Below are 22,869 nucleotides of genomic sequence, written 5' to 3'. Positions count from 1 at the left end.
CTTCTGACCCTTTTGAGCAATCACAAGATGAGATTTAGCTGTGATGAATAATAAAGATGTACAGATGAACAGGGGCCAGTGTAAGAGTTTCAGGCCAGTTGATGGAACACAGCACACGATCACAATAATTCTATAGTATGTTTTTGACTTGTAAGCTTACAAATTTGGTTTTCTGTGACGCTTTGAATAAATATTGTTTTGCTAATTCTTTTGAATTCTGTTAATTAATTCACCAAGCAAATATAGGTACTTAACTGGTCAACAAAGGTAAAGTTTTGTTAAAATTGCAAGAAATTATTGTCTTTGAAGCATTAGTTAGAATGGGTTGAAAAATAAAAACAAATCAGCAATGTTATGCCATAATTTTAATAATAAACAGGGCTTCTAAAAAACATAACCGTGTTTTTCAGACCCTTAAAAAAATAAAAATGAAATGAAAATGTTAGCACCCAAGCAACAAATCAGAATTTCTGGCAAAAAAAAATCAGAAAAACTTAAGCCTTGTTTAGTTCTGGAAACTTTTGAATAATAGGTTTGGATTAATTCCATTTTAATCTAGCCAACTTGAGGGATGAGTTGAAATTTGATTTGTTATTCACATTTTGACCTTGCATTTAAATGTCATATTTAAATATGTACAATATATGCCAGATTTTCTCTTGTTTGATTGAGTCTAGTAGCAAATTTAACTTGTAAACCTTCACAAGAATGACTGGATGTATATATTAATTGCCTCTGACTTTAATTATTAATAATTATTGATTCTCTTTGTTCTACTCCTTAACTTTCATCTCAGGCCATTTGATATCTTTATATTGATAGCGATTTTTGCCAACTGTATGGCCTTAGCTGTATACATCCCCTTTCCCGAGGATGATTCCAACTCAACCAACCACGACCTGGTGAGTAAATAACTTCAACCTCTTGACCTTTTAGCATGTTCCAGTCTGACCCCTGCCATGACCCCAAACCCCACACTCACATTAACTGTGGGTCTCAGGTCAAAGAGCGAAGGGACGTTATCTCATTGTTTGATAGAGACTAAGCTCTGCCCTTTTACATTTTAATGGTGTGCTGGTGTCTTTATAGAGCACATTATAGAACATTTCATAGTGAATTCTTGTGGCTACAAGACCCCATGTGGTGAAGTTTTTTAAGCTTTGTTTACATGTCTATCTGGTGTTTTTAATATGCTTAAAGACAAACCATGTGCAGATTCATCAGCCAACACCATTGCTAAGCATTTTCTCCATAAAATCCAGTGTATCTCAAAAATGTGATTTGAAACCTCCCATTTCCTACCGTCACAAACATGTAACTGTCGGATCTTGGGGGCGGGGCTTTTTATATCATTAGCAAAGCGTTTCTGCCTAAGGATGCTGTCTGAGATGGTGAACAGGAATATGGTTTGTGTAACATTAGTAACACTTTATTAGCTGTTTAATACTGTAGTCAAGCCAAAAGCTAATGAAATAAATTACTATTACATGTCTGACATTGTAGAGAGCGATACATAAAATACTTAGCATTCTGATACACTTGTCGACGACCCTGCATAATTCGCTCATCCTCTTCTTCTTCAGAATCAGTTTCTGGTTCAAGCATACAGTGCCGTGAAAAGGTTTTTGCCCCCTTCCTGTTTTGTTTATTTTTTTGCATATTTGTCACACTTAAAAGATTCAGGTCATCAAACAAATTTTAATATTACACAAAGATAATGCAAGTAAATACAAAATGCAGTTTTAAAATGATGATTTCATTTATTAAGGGAAAAAAGCTGTCCAAACCTACGTGGCCCTACGTGAAAAATGAATTGCCCCCTCCTGTTAAATCATGAAAGAACTGCAATTAACCACATTATTTTAGAAAGCGGAGTTAAATTTCACGGAGCAACACATCATGCCGTGATCTAAAGAAATTCAAGAACAGATGAGAATCAAAACAGTTGACATGTATCAGTCTGGAAATGATTATAAAGCAGCTGGATTAATCTAATATTGCCACTTGCTGTTATGTAGCTTGTACTACTTCAGTTAACCAAGTGAAAGTGGAGCAGGTCTGAGCTGGTATGATTGAGTGGAGGCGGAGACTAATTAGTATATTCATGCATTTTGCATATACTTAATGGTAAGGGTATAAAGTTACATTCAAGCCTAATTAAGGCATGAAGAAATAATTTTCACTGGAAAAAACGTGTGAATATATCATTTTGATGATCAAATATGGGTTTTAACCAATAAAGACTTAAAGAATATACATTATTATTTTTTCAAAAGAGGACCTTTTTTTTTTTTTTTTACAAGAATTTGCTTAAAATAGAACAAAATAATATTAGGAAATCAGGCCTGATTTTAACTGTTTCATTTTTTCCCCCTTTGAGAACAGGGAAATGAAAGACACACAAAGCCACGGCATTGTATAGTCCTGGAAGGACATAGAGGAAAATCTGTCACATTATAATCTCAATGATCTTTTCTGAGAACAGATGCATGCTCAGCTCAGACATTTTCTTTTCAAACTTGCTTCGCTTCCTTTCTGCAAACTGCTTCGCTTGTACAGTTCAATTGATCTGATTTTGAACTCTTCAGATAAATGATTTATATTTAGCCAAGCAGAGCATTTGGATCGGGTTCGGAGGGGATGGATGTTCTTCTCCATGCTTTGAACCGAGAGGACAATTGTGAGTTGAGATAAGACAGCTGTTCGATCTTGTGGCAGAGTGCGGCTCAGCACGAGGGCTTCGTGATTTGTGAATAGCGCTCATGGCTACTGGTGTGGTTTAATTTAGTGATTTCAGCAACTTAGACAGGAAAGAGAAACAGCAGGCTGAGATGTTGCTTCCTGGGCCCCCCCCCCCAAGCATTTTACGGCTTACGTGTTTTACATTTTTTGGCGTAAGACTTTGTGTTGGAAGTTTCTTGAAATGTTCAAACTGGACCAGTAATATTTCTGATTGGTTTTCATGTGATTTTTCGTTTGAGGTCTTACAGATGTGAGCATGTAACCAGATTACCGTAAACCGTTCTTTCAATGCACATGTGCGACAACAATAGGCTATACATCCAACAATCAACATTATCATTTGTTTTCCTCTTGCTTGATTTTGTTTTTTATGTGTCGGCTGTGTTATCTCATCCATCTGCACTCCCAGGTGTGTGTTAAACAGCAGGAGGTAATCGCACAGCACAATTTCATCAGAATCCCAGCAGGTATGATAACATACATAACAGGTTGTCTCACACAGATGAGCAGAGGTCATGCTGGGGAGCCTATAGATACATTAGACGGTCAGAGATGTTACAGCAGCCCATATAAACTGCTAGGGATGTATCGATGCACCCCGAGCCGTTGTTGAAAATCGCTACAAATATGGGACGATTTAAATCGGTTGAGATGTTAAATGAATCGCGATACAGTTGGGGTGGGAGTTTATATGAATGTATCTCTGAGGAGAACTGACTGTCTTCAGAAAGGTTTTCTGAAAATTTCAGAAAAATTTTCTTAGCTATGGTATTAAAACACTGTAGCTGCTGTTACGTAAGTGCCATCGACTGTCAGAGAGTGAATTTGCATCTCATTCAGCTCGTCTGCTGTTTCTGTTTCGTGCAGATATGTGTTATGTAGTATAGTTTCACAAAGCTAAAGTCAGACCATTCTGTTTTTTCTTCAAATTTCGAAATTATTCAATCTAATTTAGAAACTGCTCATGCTCCATGTATGCAGCATCTTTGTTTGGACCGTGATTAAAATGTAGTGGTCGCCTCTAATTTTAAATGAAAAGAGCACAGGCAAAGCCTTAGTTTGTTTATATGAAGAGATTTCTTTTTTGTGTGTTATTTATTTGTTTATTTGATTTGGTGTTTGTTTTCAAATTTAAATTTAGTTATGTTATTCTACATATTTCAGTTTCACAAAGAAATGTGCAGCATTTTGTTTAAGCAATAATAAAAGGACAACTTTTCATTTATAAGTTGTCTTAAATCTCATTTTGTAAAAAAAAAAAAAAATTGAGAAAATTGTATCTTGAGATCGGTATTGTGAATTGTATCGCATTGTGAGTTGAGTGAATCATTACATCCCCTTAAACTGCTTTTATATTGCTATATGAATAATTTGTGATGTTGCTGTTTAAAGCATCGCTATATTAAATAAAAGGACAACTTTTCATTTATAAGTTGTCTTAAATCTCATTTTGAAAAAAAAAAAAAAAAATTGAGAAAATTGTATCTTGAGATCGGTATTGTGAATTGTATCGCATTGTGAGTTGAGTGAATCATTACATCCCCTTAAACTGCTTTTATATTGCTATATGAATAATTTGTGATGTTGCTGTTTAAAGCATCGCTATATTAAGTATTGCTCACGCTTAAAGGGTTAGTTCACCCAAAAATGAAAATTAGCCCATAAATTACTCACCCTCAAGTCATCCTAGGTGTACATGACTTTCTTCTTTCAGACGAATCCAGTCGGAGTTATATAAAAAATGGTCTTTGATCTTTCAAGCTGTTTAACGCCACTCAGCAGATGTTGCATGCATCAGTCCAAAAGAAGTTAAATAAAAAGTGCCCATCCATAAAAACAGTGTCTCACATGGCTCACATCGGGTGAGCAAAGGCCTCCTGTAGCGAATCAACGCGTTTTTGTAAGAAAAATATCTATATTCAAAACGTAATAATCACTTTAATGTAGCTTGCGCCAACAGTTGTACACAGAAGCAGTTCCGGGCGGATGACGTATGAGGTCGGCTTTGCGCATGCGCCGTTCAGAAGTGACGAACACAGAAGCGCAGGGGAGAGATCAAAACAAAACAATGGTCACTTATTAGAAGTACAAAACGAGGATTTGTAAAGAAGAATGTCACAATAATATACTCAATGGCCTGAAGAAATATGTGTGTTCATTCAAATAACGGTTTTTCTATGAATTAACTAGAACACAGTCATTTCTACTCTGCTTTTCCTTGGGACAAGCAGGGATTTTCCCTGCTTTACATACTTTTGGCCAATAAACCCAGTGATATCAGCGTTGGTTGCCATGCAACAAAGAAGCCTGTTCGACTTCCTGGGGTGTTACGCATTCCGGGGGGAAGGGTCCATGGGTCCTCATATGGCTTGTTAACTGAGGTTACAGAGTATTTGTCATATAAAAAAAGAATATATAGTGTGTTGGATTGGTCCAGACGCTACACTACTAATGTCTTCATCCATGAGTTGAATGTCTTCAACTCATTTTATAATGTCTCTTTTTTTCCTCTTTTATTTTGCAGCTTAAAGGTCCCCTGAAATGCTTAGAAACACGCAGCGTTACTCTATGTGTTGACGTCATTTTAACTGAAACAGGAAGACAGGGTGGGACATTTCAAACAGCCCCGCCCCTTTTTAAAATAGCCAATAACGTTTGACAGGGTATGCCAGCCACGATCTCATCCATATTGCTATAAAATATAGCATTCTGTGTAGAATTCAAATAGCTCTGATACATTTTGTCTGTGCCGACTCGCGCATGTGATCCGCTCCGTGCTATCGTGTCTCTGGACCGGAGCAGAGTGTGTGTGCGGTGCGGTGCGGTGGTTAGCGTGACACAGCGTGAAACCAGACTTCTTTTTTTCCTCAATGGAAAGCATATTTTCACTGTTTGAATCGTTCCCTGTCCCCTATATAGTTAGGGTGACCATACATGCCATTTTCCCAGGACGCGTCCTGGCCAGGACTATATTGCCTAAAATATACTATAATATATAGTATGACATGTTTTGATGTCATACACCGATCGGTCTGCACACGCAAACAAAACCAAAACCTAGATATTTTAGGCAATATAGAAATCCTGGCCAGGACGCGTCCTGGGAAAATGGCACATATGGTCACCCTAGTCTAGCCCCCCATAGTTAATGCAACTGTAACCAACACCCAAAAAACTTTAATTTTTATTTCATGGGGACTTTAAGTGGCTTGCGAAAGTTTTGAATGCTGTGATATCTAATTGAAAGCGAGGAATAGAAATACAACCTAGCAGCACATTCCTGCCTCATATAATACCATGCAAATTAATACAGAGACTGTCTATCACTGATTTTAGCACCACAGAGAACACCTCACACACCTCGAGACTGCATGAGGTTGGGCTGCTTTCAGAGCGCAGAGAGCTCAGAAATAGCATCTATGGCACAGATCAAGCATTGTTACTGACTAGAAAGCAGGTTGGTAATTCTCCATTTCCTCGGCTGAGCTTTAGTTTTAGTTGTGGTTGTAGATGCAGCTCAGGGGAGTTTAGTTTAGATCACAGACTCCAATTAGGGGGTCCGATTTAGGATCAAACATCTCTTAGATTCTACAAATTTTTTTTAAGTCTTCTTCTGAGGAAGTTGGGGCCTAATGGTTAGAGAGTCGGACTCGTAACCCAAAGGTTGCGGGTTCGAGTTTCGTACCGGCAGGGATTGTAGGTGGGGGGAGTGAATGTACAGCGCTCTCCCCACCTTCAGTACCATGACTGAGGTGCCCTTGAGCAAGGCACCGAACCCCCAACTGCTCCCCGGGCGCCGCAGCAAAAATGACTGCCCACTGCTCCGGGTGTGTGTGTTCACTGCTATGTGTGTGCACTTTGGATGGGTTAAAATGCAGAGCACTAATTCCAAGTATGGGTCACCATACCTTTTTTCTCCCGATTGTGCGAATTATTCTGTGTTACTTCTGAAGCCATATGATAGCTTAATGTGAGCTACATATGAATATTTAAGTCCTTACATTAAAGTCACTGGTATCGGATCGGTATCGGCCAATTCCGAACCCTAGGTATCGGAATCGGTATCGGAGGCGAAAAAGGCAGATCGGAGCATCCCTAGTTTCTATGCCTCTTTTTATGCATGAGTTCCCTGTGTATTAGGTGTCCTATTTCTAAGGGACTTCATTACCCAAAGGTCTCAGCTTTCATTTGGCCTTTCTAGGTGATAAAGGGTTGAGTATTGGAGTATAGAAAGTGAAAACTCTCAAAAAGAGTGTTCTGGGTTTAAAACAAGTCAAGCAACGTAAGCGTCTGTGATGCAAAATACACAGATGATAACTCTGACCTTCTCTCAGTTTACACCAATGCACTTGGAATTAAAGTCAATGGGATATGATATTCAGAAAGGTTTAAAACCTGTAATGTGAAGCTCAAATTTATTTACCGTACAGGAAACTTATATTGTTTAAGGTGTAAAGTTGTCCTTTTAGTGGTGAGTCTACTATAGAATACAACTTTAGTTTCATTATTTCATATTACAACTTGGTGTTATCAGTCCCTAACCATAATATTCCTGCTTTTAATAGATTGTGCGTCAGTTTGCCAAAAAAGGAACATCTTCAGTCGAGTATTTGAGAAGCAGGCAACACAACCTGAAGCCCCAAGTTCTTGCTTCGCTAATGACGTACCTGCCTGAGTCAAACATTTCCTAGTCAAGTATTCTCTACAATACATGGCTTGCGGTTGCCCTTCCTTGCATACAATATGTCGCTCAGAAATGTAGCTTGCAGCAGGTTTGAGTGAGGAAAACCATCATTTGGTATCTCTAAGGTGACCCAAAGACTCTTTAGACACTCACATTTCTTCATCAGACACAAAAACAGAGACGCAGAGTCTGGTATAAGGTTATTCCTGACTATTTCTAGCAGTAGATTGAAGGCTCCAGGCAGCTCCTGCTGAACACGGCTGTGTACAAGCATGCCCTTTTCATGGCCAGTAATATTCACATTCTCCAACCTTTCCCATACACAGACACAGACACACACACACACTCGTGTCATGATGTATCTCACAATCGAAACCTTACATTCACTTCTGTTGTTCTTAAATTAAGCTAATTATTACTACACCAGCATGTTACCTCTTGCAGGCATATTTTGGGAATAATTACATGTAAAATAACACTGTAACGTGGTACAGTGATTGTAATGGATGGGTGACGTGACATTTCAAGCTGTGACTGCATTGTCCTGCAGTGTGACTGTTTTAAACTGCATTTTTCTAATTTGTTTATAATTATGCATGCTGTTTTTGTTATCTCATATTGACTACATGGAATATTTAGACATTTATAAATGCATTCGTCATACCACAGAGCCGTTTTAGTAAACTGCAAAAAGCTAGGTAATTAAAAATGGGAGGTTGTCATGTAAAATACATACTCGACTTTATAAATATGTGCATTTTAGCTTAAAATCATGTTTAATAATTTAAATTATCAGAATTTATGTAATAATTTAGGTTGATGTCATAATTTACATATTTTAAGTACTCCAAATTACTTCACAGAATAAAGTAAAATAAATAAGATAATGATAATAGTATTGGAAACTAAGTGTTTTGCTTTGTTATATGTTATATGCCCACTGGAGTGGATTTAATGGGACATTTCTGTGCCTTTTATGATGGTATACCACTCTGTGTTAGGGCTGTCAAAATGGATGAAAAACTAAATTCAAATTTTTTACTTAAATATTATCAATATTCGAATTATATTCGCATTTAAAAGGCATAATTTCAGTTAGGGGGGAAAAAAGCTGTTGGCTTCTCTCCTGAGGCCACAAGAGGGCGCATTGAGCAAAATATTATGCACGTTTCTTCAAAGCGTAATAAAATAACACCCTTTGTTTTTGAAAAGAGTGCATAATGTTTAAAATAATGTTTATAAACCATATATAATTAATAAAGTTGCTTAAACAATTAGAAACAAAACAGCATCATGCATGTATGTATAGTTTGTACTTTTTTGATAGCAAACTAATCCCTTTATGAATCTTTTGACCACAATGTAGATTTTTCAGATTTTAACATCATTATAGAACACATTTATCTCTACAAGAAAGGACTAATAACAGCAAACACAGCACATTCTGGCTTATGTAAGCTTAACTCCATAATTTCCACACATTTGTCAGGTTTAACCTATATTAGAATCACCGTGAGATAAGACAAGCTTAAAATAGAGCAAAATTTGAGATGAAATCAGTCCCAAGTGCAAAACTGCACCATTAGAAGTTTGAGGAAAAGACAGATGTTAAGCATACACCTGTTTAGGAGGAGAAGCCACAAATTTCTCTTGAGGGGAATGAGACGTGTGTGTTTGTGTGTCTGGCTGTGTCTCCAGACGCCAGCGGTGATGAAGGCTGAAGTGTATGTTTAATCACTTAGCTAACTGCTTATTTTCACCAGATGCGCTGACTTCCCAGTGCTCTTTATCTTAGCGTGTGTGGGTTTGATGGCTTTGGAAAGCCACTGTCCGTTCGTGTGTATATGCACGTGTAATATTGATGGAAGTGTTTGATTTATATGGCTGTGTGTGTTTTATATGGATTTCGATTATAGGATTCTGTGTAATGGAGTGAGAGAGAGAGAGACTCATGGAGCTTGATCTAAATTACATGCTCTCAATGCATTTGCTAACATTTCAAATTGTATCTTTAATACAATTAATTAGTTATAGTTACAGCCATTTCATTTATGACCATGTTATTGCACATGTACCATTAAGTCGTTTAGGATAAAAGCATCAGTTAAATGAATTAATGTAAATGTCATGCTCTAATGTAGAGACAGTATGAAATGCCAGCATTCATAATCTTAAATATTTCTGAGTGAAGCAGAATTTTAGTGAGGAAAACTATAACGGGTTTGATTTAATCTACTGTTATTTAATTTGTTTGTTAATTTAATGTATTTTAATATTTTCTTTTCTTTTTTCACTTTAGGATAATGTGCATTTACAGCATGAGCAAAAATTATAAGCCGGGATTGATTTGATCTATTGTGATTTAATTTGATTTTGAATATAGGGCTTTAGTATTACAATATTATTGTATAATAGAAAATCCAGAGGTGGAGAAAGTCTTTTTAACTTGTTTTTTTCCCCCTGAAATATTAAATATTTATTTATTTATTTGTTTATTAACTGATTGATTGTTTAGGATAACATGCATTTACAGCATGATGGAAAATTATAAGCCGGGATTGATTTTTATAAATTGTGATTGGACTTGATCATCAGGATTTTCTGAAATAGATTTTTTTTTATATTAGAATTTGTTGTTTATTTTTTATTGTTAATATCTTTAACATTTTCTTTTAAACATGCATTTAACATGAAATAAAATTATAAGGCGCGATTGATTTTATATATTGTGATTTGATTTGATCATGAAAAAAATGCTCTAGTATTACGATATTATTGTATAATAGAAAGTCCATTTGAGAGGTGGAGAAAAATTATTTTTTTTAACTTTTTTAAACGTTTTTCTGAAATATTACATTTTTATTTATTTATTTATTTATTTTAGGATGACATGCATTTATAGCATAATGCAAAATGTGCAAGACGCGAGTGCAATTTTGATAGTCCCTCTAAAAAATGCGATAAATATGCATTCTGTGTGAACGGCTTGGTTTCGGTTTTGACGTAAACAACATCTTCCCCGCATTGATTGTTCTATTTTTCGGCAATATTTTGAATGAACAACGTAGCAGCACCGCATCTAGTGGCTTCAAATGGACAGGCTAACAAAAGCATTAAAATGCAACGACACTTTACATCGTCGTCGCATTTTGTGCGCCACTGATAAGGCTGCCTGACGCACACCTAAAATTTGAATGCAACGTTTTTGCATTCAAATGTGGATTTTTATTTTGAATTCGAAGAAAAAAAATTTTTGACAGCCCTACTCCGTGTGCCCCATTTGTGACAAATACTTCAACTCAGTTCATTTAAATAAGTTTTTCAACTGAATAATTAGAATGATTAACTTGGATTAGAATAGAATTTTATGTAATGTATAAGATTTTGTTAATACTACACTGAAAGCAAGGAGCTTTTTTGCCCAAACAGTTTGAATTAGCTGGCATTTTGCTCACTTTCAGTGGCATTTTTACCCATTCATTTTTTTTTAATGCAGTACTTTGGTACTTTTTTGATAGCAAACTAATCCCTTTATGAATCTTTTGACCACAATGTAGATTTTTCAGATTTTAACATCATTATAGAACACATTTATCTCTACAAGAAAGGACTAATAACAGCAAACACAGCACATTCTGGCTTATGTAAGCTTAACTCCATAATTTCCACACATTTGTCAGGTTTAACCTATATTAGAATCACCGTGAGATAAGACAAGCTTAAAATAGAGCAAAATTTGAGATGAAATCAGTCCCAAGTGCAAAACTGCACCATTAGAAGTTTGAGGAAAAGACAGATGTTAAGCATACACCTGTTTAGGAGGAGAAGCCACAAATTTCTCTTGAGGGGAATGAGACGTGTGTGTTTGTGTGTCTGGCTGTGTCTCCAGACGCCAGCGGTGATGAAGGCTGAAGTGTATGTTTAATCACTTAGCTAACTGCTTATTTTCACCAGATGCGCTGACTTCCCAGTGCTCTTTATCTTAGCGTGTGTGGGTTTGATGGCTTTGGAAAGCCACTGTCCGTTCGTGTGTATATGCACGTGTAATATTGATGGAAGTGTTTGATTTATATGGCTGTGTGTGTTTTATATGGATTTCGATTATAGGATTCTGTGTAATGGAGTGAGAGAGAGAGAGACTCATGGAGCTTGATCTAAATTACATGCTCTCAATGCATTTGCTAACATTTCAAATTGTATCTTTAATACAATTAATTAGTTATAGTTACAGCCATTTCATTTATGACCATGTTATTGCACATGTACCATTAAGTCGTTTAGGATAAAAGCATCAGTTAAATGAATTAATGTAAATGTCATGCTCTAATGTAGAGACAGTATGAAATGCCAGCATTCATAATCTTAAATATTTCTGAGTGAAGCAGAATTTTAGTGAGGAAAACTATAACGGGTTTGATTTAATCTACTGTTATTTAATTTGTTTGTTAATTTAATGTATTTTAATATTTTCTTTTCTTTTTTCACTTTAGGATAATGTGCATTTACAGCATGAGCAAAAATTATAAGCCGGGATTGATTTGATCTATTGTGATTTAATTTGATTTTGAATATAGGGCTTTAGTATTACAATATTATTGTATAATAGAAAATCCAGAGGTGGAGAAAGTCTTTTTAACTTGTTTTTTTCCCCCTGAAATATTAAATATTTATTTATTTATTTGTTTATTAACTGATTGATTGTTTAGGATAACATGCATTTACAGCATGATGGAAAATTATAAGCCGGGATTGATTTTTATAAATTGTGATTGGACTTGATCATCAGAATTTTCTGAAATAGATTTTTTTTTAACTTTTTTAAACGTTTTTCTGAAATATTACATTTTTATTTATTTATTTATTTATTTTAGGATGACATGCATTTATAGCATAATGCAAAAATATAAGCCGGGATTGATTTGATCTATTGTGATTTGATTTGCTCATGAAAATTGGGCTGCAGAATTACAATATTATTATATAATAGAAAATCCATTTCAGAGGTGTAAAGTTGTTTTTAACAACCCTTTTTTGTTGTTCTGATATAATAGAAAAATATGTTTTATTTGTTTAGAGAGAGTTGAGGAGATGACTCAAAGTTCTTGTCTTTTTCTTAAACTATTAGCTTATTAGCTTAAATTTTTATAAATACAAAACACAATTTTGATTGCTGTGGAGATTTGTGAAGCGATGAAAGACTGTCATTTTCCTGACAGTTTGTGACTAATACAGAACACACAAGTTTTCGTTTTTTTCCCATTTCTGTCTTTTCCTCAAGCACTCAGATTCAGTGTTCAGTGGTGTTCAGGTGTTTGTGTGTAAGTGCAGAAGCTGCTGGTGGTGCTGCTCTGAATACTGTGTGTATATGAGTCTCTGGCATCAGCACTGCGTCCTGAGTTTTCCTCAGGTGATCTCGTGCTCAGGCATAAATAAGCGATCTTGCTGATGGCCATTGAGTCAAGCCGGATTTCAGAATCCCACTTACTAATGTGCTGAGGCACTCGCAGGGACACACAGACATAATAGATGCAGATACAGCCATAATATAAAAGGTAGTTTATTTTTGCAGTGCCTGAAATGGCAAACAGACTGTATTTGTCGTGGTTGTAAATAACTGGACTAAAAAGGATTCTGGATTATTATAAGGATTTCTGACACATTAAACAAGACATGTTTGTCCAAGAAGACTGCCCATGTGTTAAATGTAAGTTTTAGAAATGAAACCTCTATAAATGACTAACTAGCAACTGTTTTCATTACAAAGACCTGGTTTACTTCAGCTCTGTTGCTGTTCTGACTTCTGTGCTGATGTTTGGATACAATACAGCCTTATTTAGTGGAGCTTTGTCTAAGATCTTTACTGCATGAATGGAACATCCTGTTGCTTATTTGGAGACGGTGGGAAGCATTTATCAATGTTTGGTTAAATGGGATAATTTTTCTATTAGCTTTCTCACAGTTTTACTTTGCATCAAGCTGTAAATTTATAACCCACTGTAATTTACATAATAAAAAAATTATTAGCAAATGCTTTTTGCAATAATTTGCAAAGATTTTTCTTTGTGTTTTCATTTTAACAGTAGATCTGTTGTGCATATATTTTTTTTTTTCAAAAAGCACGTCTAATCAATTGAATTCATAACACAACACTTCAATAATTTAATATACAATTGAATTTGGAATTTAAAAAAATTCTTCTTTATTCGGTGTTGTTTGATTGCAAAAAGTGTATCAAAAACAATCAAATGAGCATAAAACATTAACAGTTTAATTAAGCTTTTAAAATGCAATCAAATGACAAATTGACAGTTTTTTTTTTTGGCAAGCAAAGTGTTGGACAACAGATTTACTGTTAAAATTAAAACACTGAAGAAAAATGTAAGTGTTATCACTTAGAAACATACATTAATTCTACTGTACAATAGTAATATATTTCTGTTCAAGTTATCTGTTCAATAATTAAAATCTTCAAATCTTAAAGTGAAACTTTTCTGCTTATCACAGAAATCACAGAGGCCTAAATAAATGCAGCCTTGATGAACATAAGAGACTTTGTAACATTGAAAAATCTTACCGAGCCCAAATTTTGAACGGTTGTGTATGTCCAAGCACCTCTTGAACATACAATAAAACTGAATGACTTTCATTGTATGAAAAGAGCTGCTTAGTTGTGTTTCATGAATGACAGATTTAAATGGATTTGACCTGAAGGTGTCTAAATAACTAAGAACTAATGCTTTTGCACTCTAGCTCAAATGTTTCTGCTTTGATAGTCCCCTCCGTTCAATCAGAGACCACATTTTCAGGTGAAATTGCTTTGCTCCAGAGGTCATCGTGTGATAAATGAATATCTGAATGGAATCCGAGATGCAGTATGATGGCAGATGATTATGTTTTGAGGGAGATCTTTGGTGCAGGACCTTTATCTCCTCATTAGTATTCAGTCATTTATTGCATGTGCCTGTCTGTCCACTGCTGCCCCTACACACTGCCCCTCAGTGGTCAGGGGGGGGGGAACAGCACCCCGAAGACCTGATTCTGAGCAGCTCTTCATCATGTGAAAGGATGCGGTTTGTTGCTGGGTTACTGAACGAGAAGATGAGATTCAGGATCGCACGGCTGAGAGAGAGCGAGAGAGGAGGTGGAATAGATGCTGCATTCATCTGCCTGTCTTCATGCATTCACTGCAAGGTCATTGGAAATACCATCATATTTCTATAGCGTGTTTGGGATCAGGATCCTTTCTATTTGTGTTCCTCTTTTTTTTTCTGGGGCAAAGCACGTCCTGTGCCGGGACATGGTTGTTTGTCACTCTTGTTCAACAAGCCCACACACAAACACACACTGTAGGAGGTAGAGAGGGGCGACTTTATGAAGTGGTCTCCGCTCCCTCCAGCTTTCCTGGTGTAGACTGACTTATCTATAGAGACAAGAGAGAGAGAGAAAGAAAGATGGAAGTAGAGGAGGTAGAGAGATGTCTTAATGCGTTTGTCCTGTCGCTCAGAAATCCCAAGTTTCAGCCGTGTCACGATGCTTTTACTACCTTGAAATTAAAGGACATCAAGACCTCAATGTGCATGTAAATTTATACATTAAAAAAGGGCTTTTCAGTACCTTCATTAAGAGCGATTCATTATATTTACACTGTAAATTTCAATGTTAACATTACTGAAAAAGAATCTTGCAAACTTATTGCCTTAGAAAAATCTAGTTTAAGGTTACTCTATATATTCAAGTTAACTACTATATTGAATTTTTTTTCAAGTAAAGTTAAGAAATGTGCAGTGTGTTATAATAAATAAATAAAATAATAGAATATAACATATGAATATAACTATGATGTTATAATATCTATAATATATATACAGTAGTGGCCAAAAGTAAACAATGTTTGCTTTTAATGGACCTGCAAGTGTAATTAAACCATCAAAATGTGAGGAACATGTTATTATATTTGTCAAATTATTTGTCAAAAAAGGCAAACTACAGCTTATAATAGAATATGGGTTTTATTTTACCATGCAAAAAAAACAATAAAAAAACATATAAAAACAAAAAGCTCACGGGAGGAAATAAAGTATACATCGACTAAAATATAATCAGTTATTAATATTTCATAGAAGGTTCTCCCTTGTATTTGATAAGCAGCCATTCTCATGCACATTCCACAATGCATATATATGTCCGCCTGAGACAGATTGACAAACTCATTTATAAAAATGGATTGCTGTGGACTGTGGATCATTGATAGGGTTCTGTTCAATGCTAAGGAGACAAAGCAATCAATATATCGGCTTCTAAAGCAACTTTTAGTCTATTACTTTACTCATTTGCCACAATATTGTTTTTGAATTGTCTTCATTTGGGGACTTCTATCTAATATTGTTATATGCAATGATTTTCCTTAGAGGGGTCATATGATGTTGCTAAAAAGAACATTATTTTGTGTATTTGGTGTAATGAAATGTTTATGCAGTTTAAGGTTCAAAAAACACATTATTTTCCACATACTGTACATTATTGTTTCTCCTCTATGCCCCGCCTTTCTGAAACGTGTCGATTTTTACAAAGCTCATCGTTCTGAAAAGCGAGGTGTGCTCTGATTGGTCAGCTATCCAGTGCATTGTGATTGGTCGAATACCTCAAGCGTGTGACGGAAATGTTACGCCCCTACCATATTTTGATGCCGTGTCCCGGCTGGAGCAAAAATATTAAAACCCATTATAAACGAAGCATTTGTTGCATCCAGTGGGGACATAATTACGGATTATAATGACTTATACTGTCTTTTTACGCATTGCGTTGCATCGCGCCATGTAAACATAAAACCATGTCTGCATTTGGGATCGGAGAAATGCACAGCGGCGGGCTTGAGTGAGCGGAGGCCAGGGGCTAGAGTGAGCGGCGGCCGGCGGGCTTGCGGCAACCATATGGGACGACCCCGGGCTGGACTCCGCTTCGTCCACGGTGAAAGCCGATCCGGCGATCCACAGTGCGAAGTTGATGTTTTTCCTCAGTGACCAGCACGGATCAGCTCTAGGCATGACGGAGCAGATATCATCCTCTTTTGGAAGGCCAAACAAAGTAGTTTCGCTTTCACAATGAAACACACAGCGCCTTCATGACATGGCGGCGGCAACAACAATATTACAGCGAGAATAAAAGTTACGCCTTCTTTCTTTGCGTGAACATTTGGGCAGCGTTATGCAAATCTTCCCTCATAGTGACGTAGGCATGTGGGGGCGTGTTAGAATGAGCCGTTTTAGGTAGGCGTGGTTAACTCTTAACTTTTATAAAGAATATCTCTTTGGATTTGAGACTTTAGTCTTTGCAACTTTACAGATCTTCTTTATGCACCAAGAGCTTGTAACACTCCAAAGAGAAAGGAAAACTTGAAATCGCCTTATATGACCCCTTTAATAAAATTAATGCATAACAGGTAATTTATGATGTATTAAAATGTGTAATTCATTTAATGCTCTAAGCTCTAAAACTAAATTTGGTAAACTAAAAAGCTAATTTAGTATGTGTATAGATAATTATATCATAAATTGCTTTTGGAGTTTGTGATCAAATCACTAACCCTAAGTATAAATATTAACTTTTCTCTTGTTACATGCTCACACATTTGTGTTTTTGACTATAAAAAATCTATTATATATAATCTATATAGAAACCACTCAGCTTAGCAACCACATTTGCTATGGATTTGGCCTGGCAATTATTATGGTGAATTTTGCATGGACAAATACCATTCATAAAATAAAATATAAATTAGTTCATGCCTTTAATCTTGTAAGCTGTATAATTTTTTTTCTGAATGGCTGATATAAGTCATTTTTGATTTATTGATATTTAGTTGCCAATGAATGTAGTGCATGTGCTGGTATGTGCCGTATATATTCTGTTACTTTGATCAGAGGACAATGTGATGTTTCCGGGATGATAAACGATGTGATGTCACACTGAGTCATGTCACGGCAGCTATTCGCCACATGCACAAATTTGCCTGCTCGTGTGTGTGTGTGTGTGTGTGTGTGTGTGCGTGTTTACATGCTTCATTTCAAAACAATGATTTATGCTAAATGACGTGCTGTATTTAGCAATTATAGAATAGATCAAAACACTAAAAAGAACAAAATCAGAATCAAAATAGCCTTCTTGGTGGATTTAATATTCATTTATGGCAGTATTTCCCTGCTCACATTTTTCTGTGAATCAGTTTATTATTAATAATTCCATCAAGCAGTTACAGGATTTCATTAATTCGCCCTGTAAGATTCCTCATACACTGATTCATTTTTGTTATTCCACTCTATTGTACTGATTATTTTACTGTAATATATAGACTTGATTTGCATTATGTTTGTGGACTGATATCAAATTAGTCAATGTTACTCAAAGTAGCTTTGAGTTTAAAGGAATAGTTCTTTCTAAAATAAATAATTGATACTTTTTTCTTCTGTGGAGCACAAAATAAGATATTTGGCTGAATGTCCGTGCTGCTCTTGTCCTTGCAAGTCATATGGACCACTTTTATAGTGCTTTTCTGTCTTTTTTAGAGCTTGACAGCCCTTGATCACCATCTACATTCTTACATTATATGGTAAAGAGCAGCATGGACTTCTCACAAACATCTCAAAACATTCTGCTCTGTGTTTTATGGAAGAAAAAAATCATATATATTTTTAATGACTTGAAGGTGAGTTTTTTTGGGGTAAAAGGAATGGTTTATCCAAAAATGAAAATTTCCTCACCCCAGGCCATCAAAAACATAGATTGTTTCTTCATCAGAACAGATTTGGAGAAATATATTAAGCAATGGATCCTTTGCAGTGAATGGGTGCCATCAGAATGAGAGTCCAAACAGCTGATAAAAACATCACAATAATCCACAAGTAATCCACACGACTCCAGTCCATCAATTAACATCTTGTGAAGTGAAAAGCTACATGTTTGTAAAACAAATCCATTATAAAGACTTTGTAACTTTAAACCAGATCACTGTATGGCTGTTTTGAACAAAGGTAGAGTTTATGTTTTATGTTGTTTTGTTTTTTTTTGCTCTTAACAAATACCCGGACAAAAATGTACCACAACATTAACCAAAACAATTAAAACAGACTTCATTAACATAAAAGGGATGTTGAGGTTTTGATGTTGAAGGTGACATTTGCATGTGTGGAACACAAGGGCATGTGTTTGTGAGATGTTTTTGTTTTAGTTAACTAGCTAATGATGGTTTGTGTGTGTGTGTGTGTGTGTGTGTGTGTGTGAGAGAGAGAGAGTATGTACAGTTAGTCTTTAGAGCATAAATAAGCAGAGATGAGTCAGAGATATTTATGGATTGCCCACAGGCCTCTGTTTTCCTCTCTCTCTCTCTCTCTCTCTCTCTCTCTCTCTCTGTTCTCACACTCTGCTGATGGATGAATAAAGTAGAGGGGTAATGGATTGGGAATGCTGTATTACATTGTCCTCAACCGCATATCGCTTAATGAAGCTCTTCTGCTCCTGTTTGTTTATTTGATATGTAAATTTGTTTCAGTGTTGTTAATTTGCTCAATATAACAAGTTAAAGGCTGCTTTGTTAGCAAAGCCCATCATTTAAAGTGGTCGTATTTAAAATATGAATTTTACTTGCTCTTTCGGTCAATGGCATGGAAATATTGACCATGTTTCTCCCTAAAATCAGAAGAAAATAAAATTTGATTAATTATGCAATTAATAGAAATTGCATTATATATATATGTTTTTGCATCATTGTAACATTTTTATGAATTACCTTTTTTATAAATATATCAAAGTTATATGTGTGTGTGTGTGTGTTTTATAAATATATAAAATGTGTGTGTGTGTGCGCGCACATATGTATATGTATGTGTGTGTGTGTGTGTGTGTGTGTGTGTGTATATATATATATATATATATATATGTATACAGGTACATGCATATACTGTATATGAAATCACTGTTAATATATATATCGCATTATATTATTAAACATCATCCTATTTTATTTTTATCAAATTATTATAATGGTGATTCTCATGACTGTGCTCCACTGAAATCTGCTCTATCTGTCCTTTGACAGATTTGGCTGAACTTTGTTCAGATTCAGAGAAAATGGAGAAAAAAAATATTCAATGAAAAAATATGTATATAGGTTTAATTGTTCTTTCACAGTGCCAGCAGAGTATTGTTGTAGTTACTGTGTTTTTATTTCATTTCATTTCATTTCATCGAAAATTAAAGGCAGTACAACAAATACTTCATTTGCAAATGTAATAACTTACAAAAATACATGATGTATAAATAATTTACTATTTAAATATGTATTGGTTATCAGATTGTTAGGTGGATAGATATGCTTTAAATGTGTACTAGATTAGAATTTTGAACAAGTGCATTTGTTTGTTTCTGTCATGTGTGTGTGTGTGTGTGTGCTTTTTTTGTCTCATCTGTTTTTCGATTGCCTCTTTGACATCCTGTAAATATCTCATATTCAGTGCAGCGGCAACTTCTCTCTGCTGCCGTCACTCATATCTCTCTTGCTCTCTCTCTGTAGTAGCAGGATCAGTGAGCCCGGGTTACTCTTTTCCTGCTGTAACAAAAGGCTCTTTCTCTGTTACACAGGGCTAAGTGCTCCATTCAGTCGTCTGTAAAATGTTGGCAAAACGAGGCCCACAGCGTATGAAATCTTCACAAATGTCCTTACACTTAAATGCACATGCACGCACGCACGCACACCAACTACCCTCTTTCATTGTGCAACCTTTGCACAGCTGTCACACACACATAAAGGAGAAAGCTTGAGTCTGTGTGTGTGTTTGTATAAAGAGATGCTATTTGACAAGTTAAATGACTGTGTCTAACACCATCAATGCACAGAAAACAACCCACTAGCCACTGCCATGACTGAGCCGCGTGCTTTAATTCTTCAAAAACAATACGCGTGCAGTTTTAGTAATGTAGCACTATTGTTGAGGTGCCGTGGAGTAACTAAAAGGCAAATCACATGGAACAATATTTTCCCTCATAACATTTATTCTATTATAATTTTTGATGGCATTAATTTGTTTATGCTAGTACAGTTTCCAAGACATGGAGATAAAATGGTAATGATATATAGAGTCATTTATATTATGTTTCTGGAGGTTAGCTTTTGAAGTTTTTTGCATCAAAAAAGTTGAAAGAATTATCATTTTTTATCTTTATTTTATGTGACTAACACATTTTGATTATCATTTCTTATTCATTGTAGAGTGACGGGATAAAAAAAGATAATTGCGACTTTGTGTCTCATAATTCAGACTTTTTTCCTTGCAATTCTGAGTTTATCTCACTTTTTTTTTTCTCCAGAATTCTGAGTATACATATCTCAAGTCTGCTTTTTTCCCTTCAGAATTCTAAATTAAATCACAATTCTTTTTTTGTTTGTTTCCGCCACCGACAAACATAACTGTGCAATTTCTCACAATTCAGATTTTTTTTTGCAGTTGCAAGTTTTTATCTCACAATTCTGACTTTATAAACTCAAAATTGCAAGAAATAAACTCTCAATTCTGAGTTAATATCTCACAATTCTGATAATTGTGAGAAAACTATGAATTGTGGGATAATAAGTCTCAATTACCGTCCATATTATAAGCTTCCTTATTTATGTCTAAATATAAAGAACATTTAGATTTGTACATTTCATGACTCATTTAAACATAAGTGAGTGTTTGTGTTACAGGCATGATGATAACTCAAATCATGAACTATATTTCTAATTTTCATTTAATTTACTTGTTTTCACTCTCAAATAATTAATTTTGGGTTGGAAAGGCATTTATTGTACACTCTTCACATCTTATCGATTTGTTTCTCTCTCTCCCTCTTCTGTCTCGTACAGGAAACAGTTGAATATGCCTTCCTTATCATTTTCACTATCGAAACCTTCCTGAAGATCGTAGCATATGGCTTGGTGATGCATCAGAACGCATATGTCCGAAACGGATGGAACATGCTGGATTTCGTCATTGTCGTCATAGGGTATGTTTTGTCTGCTTATATTCTAAAGCTTTGCTACACTCTAAAATATAAAGGTTCTATGGTTCCATGAACATCCATGGAGCCTTTCCATTGAAAAAAAGGTTCTTCTGAATATTAAAATGTTCTTCACAATAAGGAGAAAAATGGTTCTTTTAAGAGCTGTTCACAAAATGGTTCAGTGCCACTGCTGTGAAAACCTTTTATTTTTAAGAGCGTACTGTTCACACAGGTTAACTCAAAGTTTTTGCACATCACCTCGATTACAAACAGCACATCTTTTTCTGTCACTTTTATTTTTTTCCTCCTTGATTTCTTGTTTTTTTCCCCCTCAATTTAATTCAAATTGTACATTTTATATTTATATTGTCAAAACATTAGCAGCTGATAATATTAGCAATAAAGTAATAACAACAAATAAAAATGGCTAAATGAAAAAAAATTATGCAACATAAATTAAATAAATGATACATTTATTTATATATGCAATATGCATATGTATTTATATATCTATACATTTATATGTTCTCACCAAGGCTGCATTTATTTGATGGAAAATACAGTAAAAACTTTTAAATATTAAATATAAAAAATATTATTCACATTTCAAAGAACTGTTTTCTATTTGAATATATTTTAAAATGCAATTTGTTCCTGTGACGCAAAGCTGAATTTTCATCATCGTTACATGATCCCTCACATTGTCATATGATTTGCTGCTCAAGAAACATTTCTCATTATTATCAATTTTGAAAGCAGTTTTACTGCTTAACATTTTTCTGGAAGCTGTGTTTTCTTTGATGAATAGATATTTTTATTTCCATTTGGAATTTGGCAGCATTATACATTATATTTTTAAGGTCACTTTTGTTTCATTTAATGCATCCTTGCTGATTAGAAGTATTAATTTCTCTCTCTCTCTCTCTCTCTCTCTCTCTCTCTAAAAAAAATAAAAAAATAAAAATCTTACTGACCCCAAACTTTTGAACAGTAGTCTATATGTAGAAGGATGGCACTTAAGAAAGATAAGGTTAAGACATACAGTATATGCCAATGTATCATCTCATTTTCTTTCTCTTCCTGTTTCCTTTATTCCATCATCTTCTAAAATGTCACTTTCACAAATTTTCCTCCTTTGTGGCTCTTCACCTTCTCCTCAACTCCCAACACACGCTCACACACGCACACTCCTCATGCGGCTATATGACCCAGAAAAGACCTGAGCTGCAGTCTTTCTCTGTACTGTCTCATTATACCAGCCTCTGTGGCGCATCTCCTGATTTTAGATTAGAGTTCATCGTGGACTGTATTACTCACTCTTTTATTCTCAGATGAACTATATTCAAAAACCATGTTTGCTGGTGACCTACTCTTCCAGTGTCCATTTGCCAGCCTTACTTGCTTTATATCAA

General features: G+C 35.2%; 1 protein-coding gene across 1 annotated transcript in view; it reads left to right on the top strand.

Moving 5' to 3' along the window:
- Nucleotides 1-22,869, top strand: part of cacna1da (calcium channel, voltage-dependent, L type, alpha 1D subunit, a) — a 103,553-nt gene that overhangs the window by 5,477 nt on the left and 75,207 nt on the right. Inside the window, exons 3-4 of the mRNA XM_016268276.1 lie at nucleotides 797-902; nucleotides 21,321-21,460. Coding sequence (XP_016123762.1) covers nucleotides 797-902; nucleotides 21,321-21,460 — 246 coding nt within the window. The remainder of the gene's footprint in view (nucleotides 1-796; nucleotides 903-21,320; nucleotides 21,461-22,869) is intronic.

Source organism: Sinocyclocheilus grahami, unplaced genomic scaffold, assembly GCF_001515645.1.
Source record: "Sinocyclocheilus grahami isolate Dianchi unplaced genomic scaffold, SAMN03320097.WGS_v1.1 scaffold44.1, whole genome shotgun sequence".
Taxonomy (NCBI): Eukaryota; Metazoa; Chordata; class Actinopteri; order Cypriniformes; family Cyprinidae; genus Sinocyclocheilus; species Sinocyclocheilus grahami.
Note: the sequence above shows the minus strand (reverse complement) of the source record. Positions and strands in the feature narration are given on the sequence as shown.